General features: G+C 35.4%; 4 protein-coding genes across 5 annotated transcripts; 1 reads left to right on the top strand and 3 right to left on the bottom strand.

The window, feature by feature from the left end:
• Positions 1-234: 234 nt before the first annotated feature.
• LOC106620750 (uncharacterized) lies at positions 235-8684 on the top strand. The gene is made up of 8 exons (XM_014239363.3): positions 235-742; positions 830-1245; positions 1328-2240; positions 2654-3681; positions 5347-5982; positions 6097-6348; positions 6777-7778; positions 7856-8684. The coding sequence occupies exons 1-8, from the start codon at positions 601-603 to the stop codon at positions 8507-8509; spliced, it is 5043 nt and encodes a 1680-aa protein (XP_014094838.3). The 5' UTR covers positions 235-600; the 3' UTR covers positions 8510-8684.
• Positions 3769-5125, bottom strand: angel (protein). The gene has a single exon (XM_014239371.3). It carries the CDS (start codon positions 4975-4977, stop codon positions 3832-3834), a length of 1146 nt encoding a protein of 381 aa, XP_014094846.2. The 5' UTR covers positions 4978-5125; the 3' UTR covers positions 3769-3831.
• A 713-nt stretch (positions 8685-9397) lies between the features above and the next one.
• Positions 9398-13403, bottom strand: Pal2 (Peptidyl-alpha-hydroxyglycine-alpha-amidating lyase 2). Of its 2 annotated transcripts, none has more exons than XM_036370107.2 (8): positions 13262-13403; positions 12924-13199; positions 12567-12862; positions 12248-12446; positions 11308-11421; positions 11016-11103; positions 10817-10916; positions 9398-10749 (listed from the first exon to the last, which is right to left on the bottom strand). In XM_036370107.2, the coding sequence occupies exons 2-8, from the start codon at positions 13122-13124 to the stop codon at positions 10446-10448; spliced, it is 1302 nt and encodes a 433-aa protein (XP_036226000.2). In that variant the 5' UTR covers positions 13125-13199; positions 13262-13403; the 3' UTR covers positions 9398-10445. The 2 variants fall into 2 exon arrangements, with proteins under 2 accessions (XP_036226000.2, XP_036226001.2); XM_036370108.2 differs by having other exon boundaries at positions 12924-13131.
• A 1750-nt stretch (positions 13404-15153) lies between these two features.
• LOC106620763 (uncharacterized) lies at positions 15154-19505 on the bottom strand. Its single transcript, XM_014239380.3, has 5 exons — positions 19422-19505; positions 17901-19278; positions 17644-17757; positions 17470-17552; positions 15154-17355 (listed from the first exon to the last, which is right to left on the bottom strand). The coding sequence occupies exons 2-5, from the start codon at positions 17907-17909 to the stop codon at positions 17268-17270; spliced, it is 294 nt and encodes a 97-aa protein (XP_014094855.2). The 5' UTR covers positions 17910-19278; positions 19422-19505; the 3' UTR covers positions 15154-17267.
• Between the last annotated feature and the right edge of the window lie 1491 nt (positions 19506-20996).

Raw genomic sequence — 20996 nt, 5'->3', positions numbered from 1 at the left:
TAAAACGAATGGTGACATAGTAAACAAAAAAAAACTATATAACCAGAGAAAGTGTGAAAATTTAACATTCTCTGCTTCAAGTATTCAAGTAATAAGTGTAGTAACATCAGAGAATGTAGATTATATTATATATATATTTTAAATTCTCTGGTAACATGATCAATAATAATCTGGATAATAATTGGAGCGTGTTATACGAGTATACGCCATATTTATGTGATAGTAAGATGTTGAAATTCACATATTAAAAGCATTTAAGTTAAATCAAGATATTATATGTTAACTTTCAAATGCAACCCTGAATTAAGCAGTACGAATGAGTTCAGAAAGCGTAATGAAAAGAAAATTTTTGTGATAACGCCAAGTAACGTTAATTGACTTGTATTTGAAATTTATTTGAATAGGCTAGTAAAACTCGTTTATTACAAGTGCAACGTGTAGAATATCAACATCATATTGCACTTAATAGATAACCCGCTTGAATCAAGTTGGATTGTGTTAGCGGCAATAGTGTTATTTGTTTTGTCGAAGGTTAGTAAGTGCAGTTCTGCTTGTGCATCTTGCAGTGAGCGATAGCACAAATGATATTCGGATTTAAGTATGACCAATCCGAAAATAAAAAAATCAAATAAAAAATCCAGCGAAGCTATTGTAAATGTGCAACATCAACAAAATAATGATGAGAATGGGCTGCTTAATGTACTTCATGACTCTGATGATGGTGTAGAATTGAATTTAGATGGTAAGCAAAAAAAAAAAAATTGCTTTGTAAGCTTAAAGTTTATATATTAACGAGTATTTATTTATGTGACATAATTGGGATATTTAGATTACTCTTTTGGGGCTTCGTCTAATTCGGAGGGCTTAGGAGAAGAGGAAGATGAAGCTAATTCATGCTCATCATTCAGCTTACAGGAATGCATAAATGAGTTTCGTGCTCGGCGTATACGTCGCTTGTCCACACATAGCCGTGAAGTAACTCAAGTTGACGAATTAGCGAGTGGATTTGTAACAGAAAAAGCTGAAGCGAAAACTTTTTCTGATCCAGTCGAAGCTGATTTAATAAATCAAAACATTTCTAACAAAGAACATGAGCGCAAGTGTAAGCCCTGCCGTGATGGTTTCTGTTATTGTTTTACCAGCGATAGCGGCGAGGGGGGTGGAATGTGCAATGCTGCAACAGCGAGCACACGTGCCGGACACGTGCGACATGTAAGACGGCACAGACGTTCAGATTGTCAAGAGGTATGTAAACGCATAGTTTTGTTTCTTTCTTTTATTTCTAACATTGTCTGTGTTTGTTTGTTTTGTTTTTATTTTTATAAAGCCCGGTACACTAATGACACGGTCGTACGCCAATCCAGTGGACAATAGATATGATGGTCCAGTTAGCTTCAAGATTCCAATTGATAAAGAGGCGCAAGCCTTGCCACAAAAAGAGCATAAGCAGGAAAAATCAAAACAAAACTTCACTACAGAGGCTAATTCTAATGCAAATGAACTTACAGCGATTAGTCGTTTAGAGACAAGTGCTCCAGATGCACCATTAATACATATTATCCAAGAGTTGCACAACAACTGTGTTATATCTGAGGTTCGTGTTAACAAACACAAACTGCAAGCTAGTCGACAACAAAGTCAGAGTTTAAATACTCCCCAAATAACCAAATCGTCGTCAGAGAAAGTTACACGCACACAAATGACTCGAAATATGTGTGAGCCTACTGCACCACCTATAGATAGTTGGACTGCCGCCAATAAACCAGTTAAAATGAAAAGAGAAACGTTTGCTGGTCCAGTTCTAGATAAAATAAGTGAATTTGATTCAATCTCTGATGCATTTGAATATTCAACACCACTTACAAGCAGTTCAAAACATACGGATAGTGGACGGCGTAGACACAAAAGCGGAGGACGTTTGCTGCAAAAGCGTTTAAGCCTATCATCCGTGCATTATAGGCCACGTCGGTCACTACAGGCACCACCCAAACCGCCCCGAACTTACTTCTGTTTAGAGGAAAAGTCAACTGTGTCTTCCCTATCCTCCACTTCGCCCTCGTTACGTGAAGCTGAGCGCATACTAGATGAGTTCTTGATCAGAAAGGGTGCAATGGTAAGAGATGCTGAAAGACAAGTTGAAAACCGCAATGTAAAAGTAGACAAAGCCTCTCAGGTGGAAATGGAGAAGGTGTTGTATGCGTCAGATAGGAGACGAGAGCACCGAAAATCTTGCCCAACGAGTAAGTTATATTAAGCTCGTAAATCAATAGTAAAATAAGTAGTGCAATAACGGTTTTTGGTATTAGTTGTGTAGTTAAATAATAGTTACTTTTTTGGGATTGTTATGGTCATTAACTGCTTATTAGAATAAAGTGCGTTGGCCCTATTTTCAGACATACATATGTATTTGTAGTTTTATTGATTGAAATACAAGAACAAACCACTTCTTTTTAAATAGTGTTTGTCGTTTTACTTCTTCTTCTTCTTTGCTCTGTTGTAATCTAGATAACCTACTTTTCATAAACTGCCGGCTTAATTGGGTTAATTTGTGGTATCGTATGTTGTTTTGCAATGCCTATGAATAAAAGTCTTTGTATTTCATTGGCTAATCTATGTTTTTTTTTTGTTTTTTTTTTACTGTATTCTTATTTAGGCTTGGCTAAAGCAACGTCGCGGCGATTGCCTATCTTACCATCTTGTCCCTCTCTCAGCGATCTCGAAAGGTCGGCTATGGATTCCACTAAGAAATATACTAATTATGAGAAAAATATAAAGCAAATCGCTCAAAAACCCGTAAAAGAACTTAGCTTCGGTTGGAAAGAACCGAAGATCACTGAAATGCTCAATTGTGACACTACTGCTAAGAAGCGACAATTTAGATCCCAAGCAGTACAGGCTGAACCACAACAAACGATTGGTTGGCAAGTAACACCAAAGGTGGATCTCGACACTGTTGATGGCGTATGCTCAAATTTGGCTGCGAATATTGCCACTAAAGACACACCTGTCAAATCACCACCCATTTCTACGCCAAAGAGGGCACGCGAATCTCAAAAGTTTGTTTGGCGCGAACAATGGCGTAATCTTTCACCATGGTGTAATAAACAATCCAAAGCTGGTGATCGCACCTTAAAAAGTAACTTGAAGTCATCATCACGCGGTCTTTTGAATAGTTCGAAGAAGAAAATTCTACGTTTGGTTACGCCCAAACGTGATAATTTACAGCCGCGTAGGAACTATTCATCTCACAGTGTTGGCATTCAAACGTCTGCAGACGAGCTGCAGCCCTATGAACCCAGCGTTACGCCACAATCGCCACCAGGCAGCTATCATTCTGCTGTTCAAACTTCAACGCAGACTACAACCCCTACCTGCTCACAGAATACCAATGACACCGAACCACAGAGTTTCGATTTCTCTCGTACAGTTCGAGCGCCGCCTAAAAAAGCTCCACGAGCTGTTACACAACGTAAATTGAATTTCCCACTTGGTGGTTGTGCCGAAGGAAACTGCACTTCTTGTGACGGTGGCACCCTTAGTACATCTATGAAAACGAAAACTTATCGTTCGTATCACGGCGATTTGGATCAGGACGTGACGCTTTCCAAGTTGGGTTATATACTTGGGAATATACGTGCAAAGTTGGAGGCAAGTGATGAACATGCGGTGCGAACATTTGAGGTGAGTTTTTGATCATCTTATGCTTATTTTGAAGATTAGTTTTTATCAGTGAACATTTGTAATTAGGTTTCATTTTAAAAATCGTGCTAAACTAAATTTATTTATTTCTTCTGATAATTTGTTTATTTTGCAACAATATGAAATCCAATGCTAAAATACTGTAAATTTTATGCCTAACGAGTAATGGTCCGAACCTAGGTACTTATTGGGTATAGCACCCGTACGTACACAGTCATTAATATTTGGTAGCGAGTAGACAGATCGTATTTGAATTTTATTCCGATTCTTATCAACAGATTGGAGCACGTAGTCAACTGTAGTCCATTTATTTTGAAACGTTGAAGCTGTTTGCATACCGAAATCTAGTGGCAACATTTGCAGTCTATTTATATCTCTGTCTGGTGCTTTTAAATAATATTCTCTGCTAGTTTGTTGCTTGCTATCACCAGCTACCTCAGATTCAGCTGATTTTTTAGTGGTTGGTGTGAATTTACATGGTTCAGATAACAGTTGATACGGCCTGGTTTTAGGTTCAAAATTAAAATCGCCTGTTAAAATCACTGGAATGAATGCACTATTTTCGCCCTCAGCTTCAGCAGAGTACTGTTGAATGGTACCCATTAGTTTTTCCACTTGTGCGATGCGTACATCCTGCCTTTTTGGATTGTAAAGTAAGTGCGTTGTGGCTATGATGAATTTCTTTTGTGGTTCCTTCCTAACGGCAAATTTGGCTAGTAACGCAATATTATCGCGATTTAGAACTGCATCACCATTAGTATAATACTCTACAGGGCGCTCTGACAGTAATCTAAATTTACTTCTATCGTAGATAATTGCACAACCGTCGGTTCTGTGTCCAGTTTTCTTCTTGAACACATATTCTAGTTCTCTTTTAAAGCTGATATGTTTGACCAAACTTTTTAAATGATTAAACTGCATTTCTTGTAAACACAGTATATCAGGTTTTATGTACTGAATCTCTTCCGTCAGCCGTAAAAGTCTATGATCCCAGCGCAACATTGATGGCTCAACGCCAACGTAAAGGTACAAATGTTCCGTTAATAAATCTTGTGCAAGTATGTTGTACGACAACAAAGTATAAGTTTTGCTGTTTCCAATTGTCGTCTCCGTTTCACTCTTCACTCGCTCCCACCTGCGCCCCATTTTGTTTGTGAATTGCCACCTGCTGGTCGATTGTGTCTGGATATGCCACACTTGCTCAAAGATGTTTCCGAACGATTTTATCGCGTTAAACAAATGATTTGAATTTAAAGTTCTAATAAGAATTTTGGACATCTCCCACAAAAGTTAATCGAATCCAAGCAGCATGGATTTTGGTGCGCTTGAGCGTTGAGTGAAGTTATGTAGCTTATTTTGCCTGTTGGATAAAAACTTCCTTGTACGGCTGTGTATTATTTTCGTTATGTTGAAAGTTTAATCAGCTGTTTATGTTAGATAGAAAATGTAAACAAAATATTTGTCTCGTACTTCTTTCTACTTATATTCGTATGTGCTAAGCAGGGATGTTACACATAAATAAGTCAAATTTAAATGTAAAAGCGGTAAGCCAATTAAATAGTTTAAAATTTCTTGTACTTATATAAAGAGTTTCTATAATGTTAATAGCTTATGTTAAAAAACCTTTATATATGCGCGTGTGTCTAGGAAATTGGAAGGCGTGAACAACGCGCTGTTGGGTTCGACTGCACGGATGGGCACCATCGTCGCTCGGAAGCGAGTTCAACGGTAAGACAGCGTCAAGAGAAAAGAAACATTTACCAGCAGGAGCCAATTTATTCGGAAATTGAAGAAGACAGCATACACATAACAGGCACACCGCAATATGACAATACGACTAGTGCCAAGGAACTACCAGCTAAACCGGATATAGACGTACTATATGCCAGAGTTAACAAGGCTAACAAAAAACCGAAACCTCAGTCCCCGCAAACAAAACCGATTGCTTTGGGAAAGCTATTACATGATTCTCTGCGCAATTTAAACACTACTTCGCGGGCTAATCAATTGCCAACGCTACAGGAACTGTCAGCCAGCGACACTTCGTACATGTCGCCGCCACAGCCACATGTCAGCGCTTCAGACACTTCGATGACGCTATCGCATTGTCAGTCGCTCAATAATGTGCGCATGCAGGAGCATCATTCACCACCAAAACGAGATCGCAATTTGAGTAAATCGGATCTGTCACTGCACCGTAGTGAAATATTTTTAGACAATCTTTGTCGGAGTGAACTGATAGCGGATCACGGAAACGGAGAGCCTACTGAAAAGATGAATAATGTGAGTATACGCAAACAATTTAGTAACTATTTATCGGATATTTTATTATAAATTTTATCTAATCTTTGATTTTGTATTTTTTCTACTTGTTTTCCATTTTCCTTTTTTTTTTAGCATGTTCTAAACAAATCTGGCAGTTCTTTGCGTTCTGATTCCATGAGCCACATAAATACTTATCGCCATTTCTCAACTTCTACACCAACTCCAAATGATTCCATCTCCTACGACACGCCAAATGATGCAGATTTTGATAACATTTCTCAGGCTGCTGTTAGTCAATTAGATTTAAGTTTGGCTAGCGATTCGATGACTTCGGGTGCACAAAACACACTTAACAAGCAATTTGCTCCCAAATTTACGACTAAGGTAGAAATTTTCATTGACTCTTATTAGGTTTAAAGAGCTTACACTTTAGACACGCTTAAATATTAGGCTACAACTTTTTTTTATTTTTATTTTTTTCAAATACCTCAAATATCATCTATTTGTTACTAACTATAATTGTTAAAAACATGCTCTTGCCACTTTATATTTCTTTAATACTAAAAAATTAAAACAAAAACATATCTCATGAAATTTTTATTTAATTTGGTTGACGGCGCAATGCAAGTAAGATTTTTCTAACACCAGACATTCCTCTTTATACCTATATTTCAAACTGCATTATTTTCATTATATACAAATGAACACATATTTTAATTTTTTTTCGACTTTCAAACCCCTGTTATTCACGTATTCATGTATCTTTACTGTTATTAAATAAGATATATTAATTTCCGTTCTGCGAATTTCAGTCACATTTAAGCACACAGCGCTCGTCCAGCCGCAACCCTTCCAGCGACATAGCCTTTACATCGCCTTCAACGTGCCAGCAGCAAAGCAGTAGCTGCCCTGCAACACCAAGGAAAGCGCAATTAGACTTGTCGGAACAACTAGCACACACCTCTAGCCTCAAAGAAATCCATCAAATAACGGAAGAAGATCAACTAAATGTTGCAGGAGAACAACGAAAGCATTCCACACCAAACACCAGCACTTATGGTGACATACCGCCATCAACCACCCACGCGCAAAGCTGCATCGAAACAGCTTCCAGTAGTAATAACTTTGCACGTTATCAACGTTTAAAGAACGCCTTGCGAAAATCATTTAAACGCAGCACAAAATTTGTCAAAAATGAGACACGACGTCTGTCCAGTTCCTTCAGTTTTCCCACGCCAAATATTGCTTTATCGAAAAGCGTAAATGCGCACAACCAAACCGATCCACAGCTACAGAGCAGATCTTCCACTTACGATCTAGACACCTTGTTCTCATTGGATGAGCAAGCGCCAGTGGTGGAGCAATTAGCGCAAGCCGTAACGATATGCCGCCAACTGCCGGAAGTGGAGATTTCACCCGAAATGGTGGAAGCTGAACGTTTGTTACTTTTCTCACGCCTCCGGCGCGATGTGTGGCCACAGCGACCGCTGGTAGCGACAACGCCAGCAGCGAAGCGTGCGGCAGAACAACACACGCATCGCTTTTACATAGACGACATGCGTTTGCCGGTCAAAGTGGATGTCAATCAGGATTTCTTCTTCAATTATTTCTATATAGTGACTTTTGATTGTGGCGGTGTTATAAAATCCACACAATCCGCAGAGTGTCACAATGGCCAGGCGATATTTAGTGAATGTGGCATTGAATTTGCTAGTGGTCTGTCGGAAGAGGACGCAGTGGTGCGCTGCAACGTTTTTATGCTGCGTTTGCGCAAAGTGTCAACATTGTCGCTGGAACCGAAGCGCGCCGTAGTGGTGAGTTAAACCACGGCTTTAATGTAAAATTGGTAATTTACTCAGTTATTATTATTATTTTTTTTTTTTACTTTTAGAAACTCCCCACCGCACGCACACCCGGCACAGCGTCCTCCTCTTCGTCTGCAGATGAAATCGTGTCGCGTTTTCGTTTGCACGCCAGTTTCACTTTGAACGCTCGCAATTTTGTGCCTTACGAATATGTGGTATGTGAAACGGAGAACACAAATAAACTTTGTTTGCGCGCCAGCACTCAAAACTGCCTGTTACCGTTGACACCGCGCACTAAATCTACAAATCTCTGCGCGAAAATTCAATTATGCGGCCGCGCTGAGATACGTTTCCCCAAACACACCTACAGCGGTTTCTTAAACGTGCAAGACCCACATACACTGCATAATTGGAATCGCCGTTGGTGCAACTTAGACGGCTTACACTTACGCGTGTGGACGGATGAAAATCAAATGGATGACAAACTGCTTCTTACGCTGGATATGCGTTCAAATGTGCAGACCATGCCACTGCAGGCGGCATCGCGTGAGCTTTGTGCACGCGCACGCGCATTCTGTTTGCAGTGCGCGCTGCAAAAAGCCGGTGAAGCGGTCGATACCGCTACAGTCTTTTTCGCCGCGGATACGCAAGACGTGCTGGACGTGTGGTTGGCGCAGTTAAACGAAGTGCTGGCATTTGTGCATAAGTGGCTACATGTGGTTGAAAAAGTTAACGATTGAAGTGGGTCGTCTTACATTTTGCATCAATTATATTTGTTAGTTGATCCTTTTGCTAGAACTGCGAATTAATCATTTATTGTGGTTTTTAGCGTAGGCTTATAAAATTTTAGTAGCTATATGTATTTCTAAGCATATTGAAGCCTGCTACATAAAAATATAGATTTCTATATATGTATTTTATAAAGGGGTTTTTATATATTATATGTTTTAAGAGTGGTGTAGTGAATTTGTAGCAGTTTAGCTTAATTTTCATTTATTTTCTTTTATTTGTTTTAATTTTTTTACTTTATATTTGCTTATTAATTTTTTCCGTTCTATTTTCTTTATTTATACTATTTTATTTTATTTTTATTTCATTTAATTTTAATTTTTTTTTAAATTTTATTTAAAATTTTTTTTTTATTTTATTTAAAAATTTTTTTTGGCATACATTTTAATGTTTTTAAATTTTTTTTTTATGTTTTTATATAGTTTTAAATTTTTTTTATATACATTTTTACATTTTTTTTCAAATAAGTTTTTAAAATATTTTTTATTTATTTAAAAATTGGTTTTTCCTTTTTTTAAAATTTTTTATATAATTTTTATTTTGTTGTTTAATTTTTATTTCATTTTATATATATTTTTATTTGATATTTATATATCATTTCATTTGTTTTATTTATTTTTTGTTTTAATTTATTTTATTTATTTTTTGTTTTAATTTATTTTTTTAATTATATTCATTTATTATTTTGTTTTTTTCATATATACATATGTGTTTATTGTTAACTTATATATACATTTTTTATTGTATTTTTTTTGTTATGTTTTTAAAATTCTATTTCCAGTAAACCCAAAATTTCTGTTTACTTCGAATTTCTCACATAATTAAACTCACCACAGCTCTATGGGGTAGACGACAATTTTATTTATTTGTTAGTTTTTTTTTTTTTGTTTTGATATAAGTTGTTTATAGGTTACTTTAACTTTAGGTACAGGGTTTATAGGATTCACAAATAAATTTACAATACTTTTGATTTGCATAAGCAATTACTTATGCATAAATTATAAATAAAATAATCCAAAGCCACCGAAGCACAAACGAAGTGGGAATAATGTTGTGTCTAGGAAGTAGTTAGTGCATTTTTCGCCACGACCACATGCCATTTATGCTAGAGGATATATTGTTGATTATATTGCAGTACTAGAGTGCGGCTAATCAATGTTTTGCTTTAGTTTTAGTATCTAAATTTATTTTGTTCGCCAATGCCATATTTACTTGTGTGTTTGCATTATTACTACATTCTATTTATATTTCATACATTTCATTCTATTTGGTGGATTTGGTTAAGTGTTCTTTTCAACTAACGGTATTGTGCTTTCTTATATAATTTTAGTATTTAGTTTATTTTGTATTTATTTTGTGTAATCAAGAAATTGTTACTAGCATTTTTAGATTATAGTGAAAGCTCTTTTGGTTATGATTTACATATACGCACACACACATAAGTATGTAATAAGCTACTTTCGAATACTTTCAAATATATTTAATGGAAGTGGTTGCGAAATTGCTATCAAATAATGTGTTATTTGTTGTTATATTTACTATTTCTTCTACGAGATATGACTTGAGTTGCTCTTTTTGTTTTTACTTTGTATTACAGCAATATAATTTACATATTTTTGTTGGTGTGTGTTTGTTTACGAGGTAAATATGTTTTACTTTAGGTTACATTTCCTGGTGCAAATCAAACGTTTTGCCCTTTATTTAGTTACTACATTTAATTTCGATTAAATTCATTGCAAGTTTGCTATTTTGCGTGTTATATAATTGCGTGTACACTGGATTATTGTTGCTGTGGATGATTTAAAAAACATTTTCTTGTTTTGCTTGCTGCTTCTTCAAATTTTCACACACCTCCACACGACCTATCAGCATCTTGACCAACACCACTTAAACCAAAACATATTTCCATACTTTGTTGGTCTGATGATTTGTACCGATCTCGGTCACATACAGCGCCGAACCATTAACACAAACCGCAATTGAATGCGGATTCTTGAATTCACCCCAGTGACCGATAATCGTCTCGGAGCGTGGATCGATGGTGAAACCGCGCACTGGTAACATGGATGTCGGTCCATTTACGGCATAGACAATATCACCGTAAGCAGCTACGCCGAAAACACGTCCCAAATCGGGCTCTTGTATGGTGGCGGCGGGCTGACCCTCACCCTGAGACGATTTCAAGCCGGCTCTATGGGGAAAAGTGCAATTTATTTACAACATAACTGTAACCATGTTTAATTTATACAAAAACTCACTTTGGACAAACCACGCGCATATTTTCACGATCGGCAATACACAAGAGATCAAGGTGCTCCAGTAGAGTGATGCCATGCGGTACTTGTAGTGAGAGGAATTCTAAATTAGAGAAACAAAAATAAAAAAAATTAGGTAACATAAAAATTAATTTCAAATTTATTATGTTATATAGATCTTGCTCTCAGCCTGCTTGCTCACCCGGTGGTTGTGGTATGGTGCGTAGAATGTGTCCAGCAGCGTTGAATTTCAATATGCGACTGTTGCAGTAACCGTCGGCGATAAAGAACTGAAACAAATGTGCATACAATTATAAGAATTGCCTTTATCTAATATAATCGAATATTCTGTTCGCAGTAAGTTTAAACAGTGCGTATGAGTGACTTTTCCTTCCAAGTACGTATTTAATGCTCGAAAAGGTGTTTTGGTACTTATTTTATCGTATAACAGTTATATTATTATGTTCTTGTAATTTTCCCCTCCCAATACCTACCTCGCCTGTTGTTGCCACAGCAATGGAAGTGGGCTTGCAGAGATGATTGAGGGAGGAGCCGGGCTTGAAGCGTTTTCCTATAGTGAGCAGCGGTTGGTTGTCAAATGGTTTGAACTGAAAGCAGTAGAAAATGGAAATATTTTTTTGTGTTCGCTTTTGATTTTTGCAATTATTAAATAACAGCCCTAAAGTAGGTTGTAGTATTTAATTGTGTATAATGTTCAGTTTACTATATTCCTGTTTAGATTTTATTTATTTAGTATTTTATTAATTTTTGTGTTTTACTTAGTATGTTTATAATATTTATATTACTTTGAATATTTATCAACGTTTTATTATTCATATAATTTATGTATTTGATTTATTAATTAACCTTTTTTCTTACTGTTTTTTCCTTTTTGTTAATTTTTTTTTGTTTTTATAATTGTCTTTTATTACTTTTTAATAAAGTAGCGTTTTTTAATTGATTTTAATTTTTGTTCGAATTTTTTAATTTTTCAAATCTTTTTAATTTTTTTTAATTTTATACTTCTTTAATTTAATTACAATTTTTGTTGAAATAATTTAAATTTTTAAATATTTTTAAAATAATTTAAATTTTTTCAATATTTTTAAAATAATTTAAATTTTATATATATTTTTAAAATAATTTAAATTTTTTAAAATTTTTATTTTTTCGTTTTCATTTTTTTTTTTTGTTTTATTTTATTTTTTATATAATGTTTTTTGATTTTTATTTATATTTTTTTATTTTTTATATAATGTTTTTTTATTTTTATTTTAATTTTTTTTTAATTTTTTTTTATATTTTTTATATAATGTTTTTTTATTTTTATTTTAATTTTTTTTTTTTTATTTATTTTTTTTTTTGTAAATTTTTATTTATTTATTATTTTTGTTTCCTAATTTTCTTTCCAATGTAACTGTACTCTCAACTCACCTTAAAAGCCTGATGCATAGCCACGTCTGTAATCCAGTAGTTCCCATGCACATCGATAGTCAAACCATGTGGCATGTAGAACATGTCTTCACCCCAACCGGACTTTATGGCACCGGTTTTGGGATCCAGCACATAAATGGTTTTCTCCTTAATAGGACCATATTCGATCAAATAGAATATATTGCTGTCATTAAAAGTGCTACAATAACAAAGAAAAAAACACCCACACAAAAAAATATGTTTAGAAACTACTACAAATGCACACACACACATATATATACGCACAAAAAATTAATTATTGTAACAGCTGTTGACCTACTTAGCATCCCAATATCTGTCGGCGCGATGGAAGACGACCGGATCGCCTTGTGGATCTATAGACACGGCTGTGACCTGTCCGAAGGAGTGGCTTTCGGTGGGCCAGTTCTCCACTAACACGGGTGTTGGCACCATCGGCGGTGGCGTTACAACATTCCTGCCAACACTGCCCTCTCCACCACCGCCAGCGCTGCTGCGTTCAAAATTAGCTGAGAACTCATTGCTGTTACTACCGCTGCCACCTCTGCCGCCGCCAATTCCAACGACGTTTTCATTGTCCATATGCAACTCTTGCAACTGTGATTGCGAATATTTACAGATTAAAAATAAACCGTTAGCTAAATAATCATCCGCTTACCGCTGCATTTTCCTTGAGCCGCCGCTTTATCAGTGCCCGCACGTCGTTGAAGAAGCGTTCGTTCAGCGTCAACGCATCCTCGGGATAGTCGATGCGATGAGTTGGCAAGTGGCTGCACGCACTCCAGTCGAAAGCCAACGCGACCAAAATGAAAGCCAAACCGCACAACTTCTCCATGTTCGATATCTTGTTGTTGCTCATCCTGTTGCTGTGGAGTGAATGCGTTTAATTTGCGAAAGGTTCAAGTATATTTACTCGGACTCCATATGTATATATCTAAAGTTATATTTATCTTCTATGTCTATTTCGCATGGAGCGTGTTGTCAATTCGCACTTACAGCTGGTTAATTGAGTTTTATGCAAAGAATCCCTAACCGACCATAGTCGTTGACTTGTAAATCTGCGTTGCAGTATATTCGTGCGACTATTTTCCTATTGTTTCTGTTTTTGATTAGTATAGGTACTACTTTATGTATTAATGTTGTCGTAGATTAAGGTATAGTAGACCTAGGCAGCGAAAGTGCGCACGCGTCTTTAAATTCAGCGACAGTGGTACTTAGTTGGAAAATGTGTGGCATGAAAATTAGTTAGGAATGTTATTTGAGTCAAAGCAGAGGTTGCCTGAGAAGGCCACATACTTCGCATTCTAGTCCAAGTATTGGATCTATGACATTATTGTGCGGTTTTTTCCAAAAGATTGATCGTTTATATATAATAAATATGTATAATAGTGTTATTCAAAGGTTTGCCCATCTAAAACTATGCTATTTTCGGTCAAGGTCTGGACTATAAAGCGGACGAGGCAAATTTTCCCAGCCGCTGCTTTCCAAATAGTTTTTAACTGGTTGTTATAATAGAAAATTATTATCTTGTGTTTAGTCATCTTTTTGGTCGTTTTTCGGCAATCGCTCCCCTCAAGTTATTCAGTTGTTGCCGGTAGTGATCCCCACTAATGGTTTCACCTGGTTTTATGTGCTCATAATGCATAATGTCCTTCTGATCTCATCAAATCCAGAGCATTACCTTATCGACATGGATATTTGACTTTGCCGTTGATTTGACTGGTTGTCCAGGTTTCACATATGATTTTTTTACGCTTAGGGTTGTAATGGATACATATTTCATCAGCAATCACAATTCGATGCAAACACAACTTATTTTTCTCTAAACTATAAACACTCTTTTTTTTCAAATTTATGATCTAAACTAGATCTATCATAAACTAGCTGAAACTAGCTGATTTCGGATCAAGTCAAGACACAAACCACCCATGGAAATAAGTACTCGATTAAGGCATTTTGACTCGGTTTAACTTGGTCCAATACAGATGAAGACTAAGTGTACCATGGATATGAAGTTCGAAAATAATCTTTTGACAAAATGGGAACATACTCAAGTTGTAGATGGTCGAAAGGGTTTCAGCTCTGAGCTTTAAGAAGGTCGAAATATTAAATTGACTCTTTGTAGAGTTGATATTGGTAAACGCACCCTTTACACTAACAGACCTATCGCTGCGTATACTGAATTTACCAGTGAAAACATCTGTGGTGTGGCAAGCTGTTAGAATGAGCAAATACAATATTTTTATTTGATGTGTCAGTTCGTTTACGTAATTTATTTCAAATATTTATTTATTCCAATCGAAAACAAATCGTGCGCCAGTTGCTATACCATCATGAAAAACCCAGCTCATGAGCACTTAAGGGGTTGAATCCACTTGTGAATTTCAAAAATCGATTTTTTATAACAAGAATATTCTCCAAAAATTTGAAGTTGATTTTTAGGGATTTATTAAATAAACTGCATCTTCAAAAAAAAATTTTTTTGTTTTTACTATCAACTTTATATAACCTCCTAATATGAAGATACTCACTTACCGCTGCTATTTGGCCCACTGTGCATTGTCAGCAAATGTTGCAGGTATTGATTTTCCAATATTTTGCTGACGTCGACAGGTCGATGGAGTGAATACATAAGAAAAAATACCAACACATCTACTCACAAAGCTTTCCAAGTAAGGTAATAATAATGAATGTATGTATGCATGTATGTGTGTGTGCAGGCGGCTGTTTTGTGAACTATAAAAAGACAACAATAATGTTTGCCATTTCTAATCACAGCTGCCTTATCACACGTGTCCACTAAGTAATATCTAAGTATATCCCCAGTATTATTATGTTAGCTCAAAAAACCGGTTTGAAGGGAAATAAATTAAATTGTCTGTATGTAATTATTGTTTTTGTTGCTTTCAAATTGGCAGATTTATTAATATGTCATTTAATAAAATTTCATCAACAATATCATACTTATCGTAGCATTTGTATACATATATATTTTGTATGTATATATATGTAAGTATATGTAAGTAGATATAATTAGCATAACTCTGACATGTATGCTATAGGTATGTAGACTAATAACAATATATTTGTAATCGTTTGCATAACTACAACTGTGCCGTGCATAAATATATATATATTATTTCGAATGTGCATGTATGTGTTTGGGTTCGCCCACCAAATGGGATGACGTTGCATCAATAAGTCTTTAAGGTTAAAAAGGTAAAACGTTTTAGAGGATATGATCATTTAGTGTTCGCGTTGTTGATTTTTCGCGTATTTACATATGTATATATACATATATGTGTACAATATTCTATGCACATATGCTTATATATGTATATTGTATGTATATTTGGGTATATATAAATAACGTGTTATTATACTAATAATGTATAAGGTTCACTAATTTGGAAGCATAGTTGATTGGTCGTTCGTAAAAGCTTTCAGGAATGTATGTGTGTGAGTATGTGTTGGTGTCGATATCTGTAAACATATGTGATTGTATCTAACTTTTAATATTTTCTGCAGTTATTCCTTAGGTGAAATTCAGAAATTAGGTAGTGCATCGTGTTATCGCTGATTAAAATCACTATTTCTCACAAAACCAAAGAATACGAAGCGAATAGCTTGATGCCGCAGCTTTGAAGTTTAAAAAAAAATTAAATTAAAGACTCTCACTACAGATGGCCTTACGTCACCGGAACGAACACAGAATTTTATACAGCCATGGAATGTCAGCATTCTTCTAAAATATTTGGTAGCGAATACTTCTAAACGCCTTAAGTAGTTTACAAAACCATACGGTTTTTGAGATCGCTAACAGATGGATTTCGTGAGAATGGAATCAATGTTGCTTTCGGCACCGCTTTTGCTTTGAAGTCTAGGCGTAATGAGCCTAAATGTCAAAATTTATTAACATTATTTGTTAGTTCAGCTGCAAATCTAGTGTGAAATTTTACAAAAAATTATTTTTTTCACATTTCGATAGGTTATACTATTAAAACTAATATACTCGAATTTTAAATCGATATCTCAAATAGTTTTTGAGTTACAGCGTTATAAAGGGCAGCCGCTCAGCTCAATCAGCTCTAACAGTTTATCTTTAAACCCATTAATATCATAGTTTTGAGCATGATATGTATACGGTTCTCCATCTATCGAGTTTTGGCAGACAAAAAACGATCCAAATTTTGAGTAAAATTTTTTTTTTTTTAATATGCCGCCATTTTGTCAATTTTTATTTTTTTAATAGAGATTTTTTTTAGGTTTCTACGGAGAAGGCCGTAATACCTGCAAAGTGGAGAACCTTTTTTTTAGTGCTGTAGGAAATCGGAAAATGTTAAATTGTTTTAAATAAGGATGAGTCTTATAATCGAAGAAAATAGAAACGCATGGAAAATTAAATTAAGCGTTGATATGCTTGTATTGGCTTAGGAGTCTATTGTGAAAGCAATAATTAGATTTATACTAAAATTGGTGAAAATGTAGTTTTCCTTTTGCCAGTCCGGGTCAAATTTGATCAGATGTTATAATGGTATTTATATGAAAAGTAGCTTAAGCGCTGGATTAAAGAAGGTTAACATAAATATATTAGTAAATATGTTTAAGCTATGTTATAAGTGTATATATAAATGACTGTTGTGAATAACGGAACAATTGTAATTTGTTATATTTGTGTGTGTATGTGTTTTTATTGTTTGTGTAAAATATTCTTTAAGTTTAAAAGTGTGTTGTAAAGCACCATTAGTATGTCTGTGTTAATAATAAGCACTCTTTGCGCTTAGAGCTAGCTTTAATATACATATGTACATATGTATGTAAGACTATATACTATAGGTATATATTTTTACGACTTTTCATTGTTTTTTGCTTTTGAATATTTTATAACCTAACTATAGGCAAATGTGGGTGCATAAGTATATAAATATGTGATATATATATACGTGTGTTGGTGTGTGCTTAGCACTTAAATATGTAGGCAGTCAACCGGCGGTGGCAGCATTCAAGGTACCCAGTCCCATGTTGGCTGCGTCCATATGTAGCCGGTGTCGGTCATTGAACAATACGCATTGTAGTAGCGTCCTGGTGAGCTGTTGCACATGCATACACACAGCCACATGCACGCGAGCGAATTATATAATAGAAAGAAATAATAATATTTTTTTTTTGTTTTTTTTTGTTCAATAGTTCAAACAGTTAACTACCGGCAGTATGAGAATTGTGGACACTTGCAGCGGAAAAGATTTTGAAATTCCTCCTTGCACACCTCGTTCCACCAGCATGTGCGCTGCGGATGTAACATTTGTATGCAAAAAACATAGGCATTAGTTTATTTTTGTATATATATGTATGGGTGTGTATGTGTGTTAAGCATTCACCTCCGTCTGGTAGCCGTGCACGCTTTGATCGGAGTAGCTGCGCTTCACGATGCGCCCCGCCAGCGCCGTGGCCTGCCACAGCAGCAAAGTGCTGGCCAATAAAGCCACTGGTAGCTTAAAGTACAAACAAATTACGTGTAATTTTTAGCACATTTTATATATAATGGATTTTTTTCGCATATCCTGTGGCGTCACTAATTTATTTATTTGATTTTTTTCTATTTGTTTGTTCTTATTGGCGCATAAACCACACACACCTTCTTCATTCCGGCGTACACCGCTTCCGCTTTACACTCGCGCTTTTATTTTCCGGTCGCCTTGCTCGAGTGCTTGACTGTCTGCGCCTGCAAATCCTTACGCTTCACGTTACAGCAGCTGCCGCCTGTGGACCCTCTTCAATTTCAATTATTTCGTATGCTCCTTCAACTGGACTTCTCTACTTTGTTTGCTGCTTTTTCACAGCTCTTAGTGTTATTGTTGTACGCGTTTTATTGATTCCTGTTGCTCCTTTCGTTGGTCGCTGTTTTCGGCAGCAGCTGCTGCTCTGTCAGGCGCATCAATTTTTTCAATCGAAATCGTTCCACAAATTTTTCCTTTATTGTCCAGTTGTTTTGGTTAACTTTTTTTGCTTCCTTTGCACTTTGCTTCTATTTACTTTATTTGCATATTATTTCATATCCTCTTTAGTTCGCTTTTGCTGTGCCACCTCCGCTTTGTCTCTTTTGTGCCCTGCGGCCTGCATTCACCAAAATGTGTTGTTGTTGTTGTTTTGCGTGCTTTTTGTTATTTATTTGTGTTGCCGTTGTAAAAAGCCGTCACGTCACATGAACTCTTCAACTTTGATTTGCGATGCTGCACTCAACATGTCAAAATGTTAAATGTTTTTGTCGTTTAACCTGTCGGCAGTCGAGTGCATGGCAGTGTTGTTGTGTAGCAATGCAGCCCTTCTCACAATCAGCTGTCACTTCACATAGCCTTCAGTTGTCACTGGCGCTCTGCTCTCTCTCGTGTTAAGTCGTCGGCAAGGATGACATGATGCGAGACTCTCTCATTTTCGCTGATTTTTCTGTTATTCTCTTTCCCTGATTATAAAAATCAGGGAATTTCGAACAGCTGATGTCAAAAAAGGCGGGATGCCAGAAATAAACCCGCTAAAAATAGCTAACAAAAGCAGTGCGAAAAGAACGACACAAATACTTTTGAATAACGTGCAACTAAATTTTATTTGTTAATTTAATTTAAAAAGTTCATTATAAAACCATGATATTTTATTATGACTTGTATTGTTTCTTTGTTATAATTTTTTTTATTTATATGCTAATTTTTTATGTTATATGCATTTTTAAAAATTTTATAATATAAATACAAGTATATAGGGATGTATATGCGTTATATAGGCCTACTTGGGGACGGAGCACCTAAAAATAATATCGAAATGCAAAATACCCCCAAGTTTTTTTTATAATACCCAATCCATTTTCGTTCGACAGTGGCATGATTGGCAAATGTTATAAAAAATGTGGGTTTTGACAGCTCTCTCTCGATTCAAAGAGTCTCGCATCATTTCATCCTTGTCGTCGGTAAGTGAGAGTGAAATGTGCGGTATGCAGTTTGAAAAGAAGAAAAATGGATTACCTGTTTGAAAAAAAAATTTAAAAATATTAGAAATATTCAAGGTATTGGAGCCAAATTATCACAAATAATAAAGGCAGAGTTCGCATTGATGGATATTTCGCCAAATTAATATGCAAGTAACCAAAAAAATAAATAAATAATACCAAAAATCTGCCTCTCAAGCCTCCATCTTGCTGTTGTGGTTATAACGGCATAAAATATACTATAAATTGTCTAGTGATCTAGAGATAGATATTTTTTTTTTCTACCAAATGATATCGTGGTTCCTTGACACATAATTAGTCGAATATGAAGAGAGGTTCATAAAATGTTGGTTCTGACGGTCCAGAGAGAGAGAGGGAGAGAGAGAGAGAGAGGAGGACTGTACTTCTCGATTAAAAAGTAGCTTCTCTTTGCAAGAGTGATTTTACATTAGATTTTAGATCTAAAAGAGAGAGCGTTGGATCTAAAAGTGTTTTTGTTAGTTTCAACTTAAGGTGTTATATTTACTTGTAAGTCAGAGAAACGCGCTTTTCATGATTTTGGGTTTTGTTTGAAGAGGCATTTTATTGAATAAATAAACAAAACCAAGCGTAAAATTACAGAATATCATGTATTTTTATAAACTACGATAAATTTTTAAAAATGTTGTGTTTCCTTGTTCCATAATTCGATCTCCAAGAGGACCACCGAAAAAGGTGTTTGGCGGAGAGTAATTTTTGTCTGCTCAAAATTATCTCAAATCCAAAAACTAAAGAAATTTGTTATTAGTATGTATGAATATGGTACAGGTAATGACCGAAAGAGTAGGCAAAATTTTGATTTTTAACAAAATGGCGGCTTCCAAAAAAAGTCGTTTTACGTGAAAAAATTTACGAGTATAGAACGAAATTATTGTCAAAATCTTATCGCTTAACACATTACCTGACAAATATATCTAAGAAGGTCGTGGAAAAATTTCAAGTCTATCGGTCCAGCCGTGGAACTTTGCTCACCGACTCTGAAAATAGCGTTTCGAGAAAAAAGGTCTTTAAGGTTTTCGGAGGAATACGCTCATATCTCCGAAACTATTTGCCAGATCAACTTCAAGTGAATATAACCAACTTTTCAGAATAATTTATCGTTGACATCAGCCAATACGCTGTTATAGAATGTTGCACCTGAACAGTTTAGTGTAGCTGCTTAGATTTTTTCCATCAGCAATAGAATAATAAAGTTGCGTGAAACTAGCCGGTTGTTTCATGAACTATCATAGAACTTAAACTTGACATCGTTGTTGTTTTAGTATTGTTGTATGTATGCATTTCAAAAGTTTATGGCCTACATGTCGTATACGCAACATCGTTAAATGATCTCACAACCCTTTTCTTAAAAATGTTTAGTGAAATTATTTAAAGTGTTGTTAATAATGAGTAACAAAGGAGATTCATACATACTTTAAGGAATTTGCTTCAAATAAACTCGGAGGAATTCAGTTGAAGAACGCACAAAAATCGAAAACAGCTCTCCCGGCGTTTGCTTTTATGGAACAGTTTTGACATCGAAATTATGAGCAAACTTATAGTGTCAATTTAAAGGAAGATTGTTAAATAACATTTAAAATTGTAGATTGGTTAATTGTAATTACAGCTGATATACATTCTATAGCAACCTTGATTATGTTGCAAGTTTATTCTCTTGTCTTGCTTAGTGGCATTCGGGACATATTTCTAGATTAAAAAGTATTGGCATTAACACAT

The sequence above is a fragment of the Bactrocera oleae genome, chromosome 4, assembly GCF_042242935.1.
Source record: "Bactrocera oleae isolate idBacOlea1 chromosome 4, idBacOlea1, whole genome shotgun sequence".
In the NCBI taxonomy this organism is placed as follows: domain Eukaryota; kingdom Metazoa; phylum Arthropoda; class Insecta; order Diptera; family Tephritidae; genus Bactrocera; species Bactrocera oleae.
This window is presented reverse-complemented; position numbering and strand designations above follow the sequence as displayed.

Bases quoted from the DNA above. Each gene is read 5' to 3' on its own strand.
- LOC106620750 (XM_014239363.3), top strand. From the start codon at position 601: ATGACCAATCCGAAAATAAAAAAATCAAATAAAAAATCCAGCGAAGCT. The intron at 1,246-1,327 runs GTATGTAAACGC...ATTTTTATAAAG, and splicing joins GACGTTCAGATTGTCAAGAG to CCCGGTACACTAATGACACG. The intron at 6,349-6,776 runs GTAGAAATTTTC...TGCGAATTTCAG, and splicing joins CTCCCAAATTTACGACTAAG to TCACATTTAAGCACACAGCG.
- angel (XM_014239371.3), bottom strand. From the start codon at position 4,977: ATGTCCAAAATTCTTATTAGAACTTTAAATTCAAATCATTTGTTTAAC.
- Pal2 (XM_036370107.2), bottom strand. From the start codon at position 13,124: ATGAGCAACAACAAGATATCGAACATGGAGAAGTTGTGCGGTTTGGCT. The intron at 12,863-12,923 runs GTAAGCGGATGA...TCGCAATCACAG, and splicing joins GGCTCAAGGAAAATGCAGCG to TTGCAAGAGTTGCATATGGA. The intron at 11,422-12,247 runs GTGAGTTGAGAG...TACTGCTTTCAG, and splicing joins CTATGCATCAGGCTTTTAAG to TTCAAACCATTTGACAACCA.
- LOC106620763 (XM_014239380.3), bottom strand. The intron at 17,553-17,643 runs GTGAATGCTTAA...TTACATCCGCAG, and splicing joins TGCACGGCTACCAGACGGAG to CGCACATGCTGGTGGAACGA. The intron at 17,356-17,469 runs GTAGTTAACTGT...CATGTGCAACAG, and splicing joins CCACAATTCTCATACTGCCG to CTCACCAGGACGCTACTACA.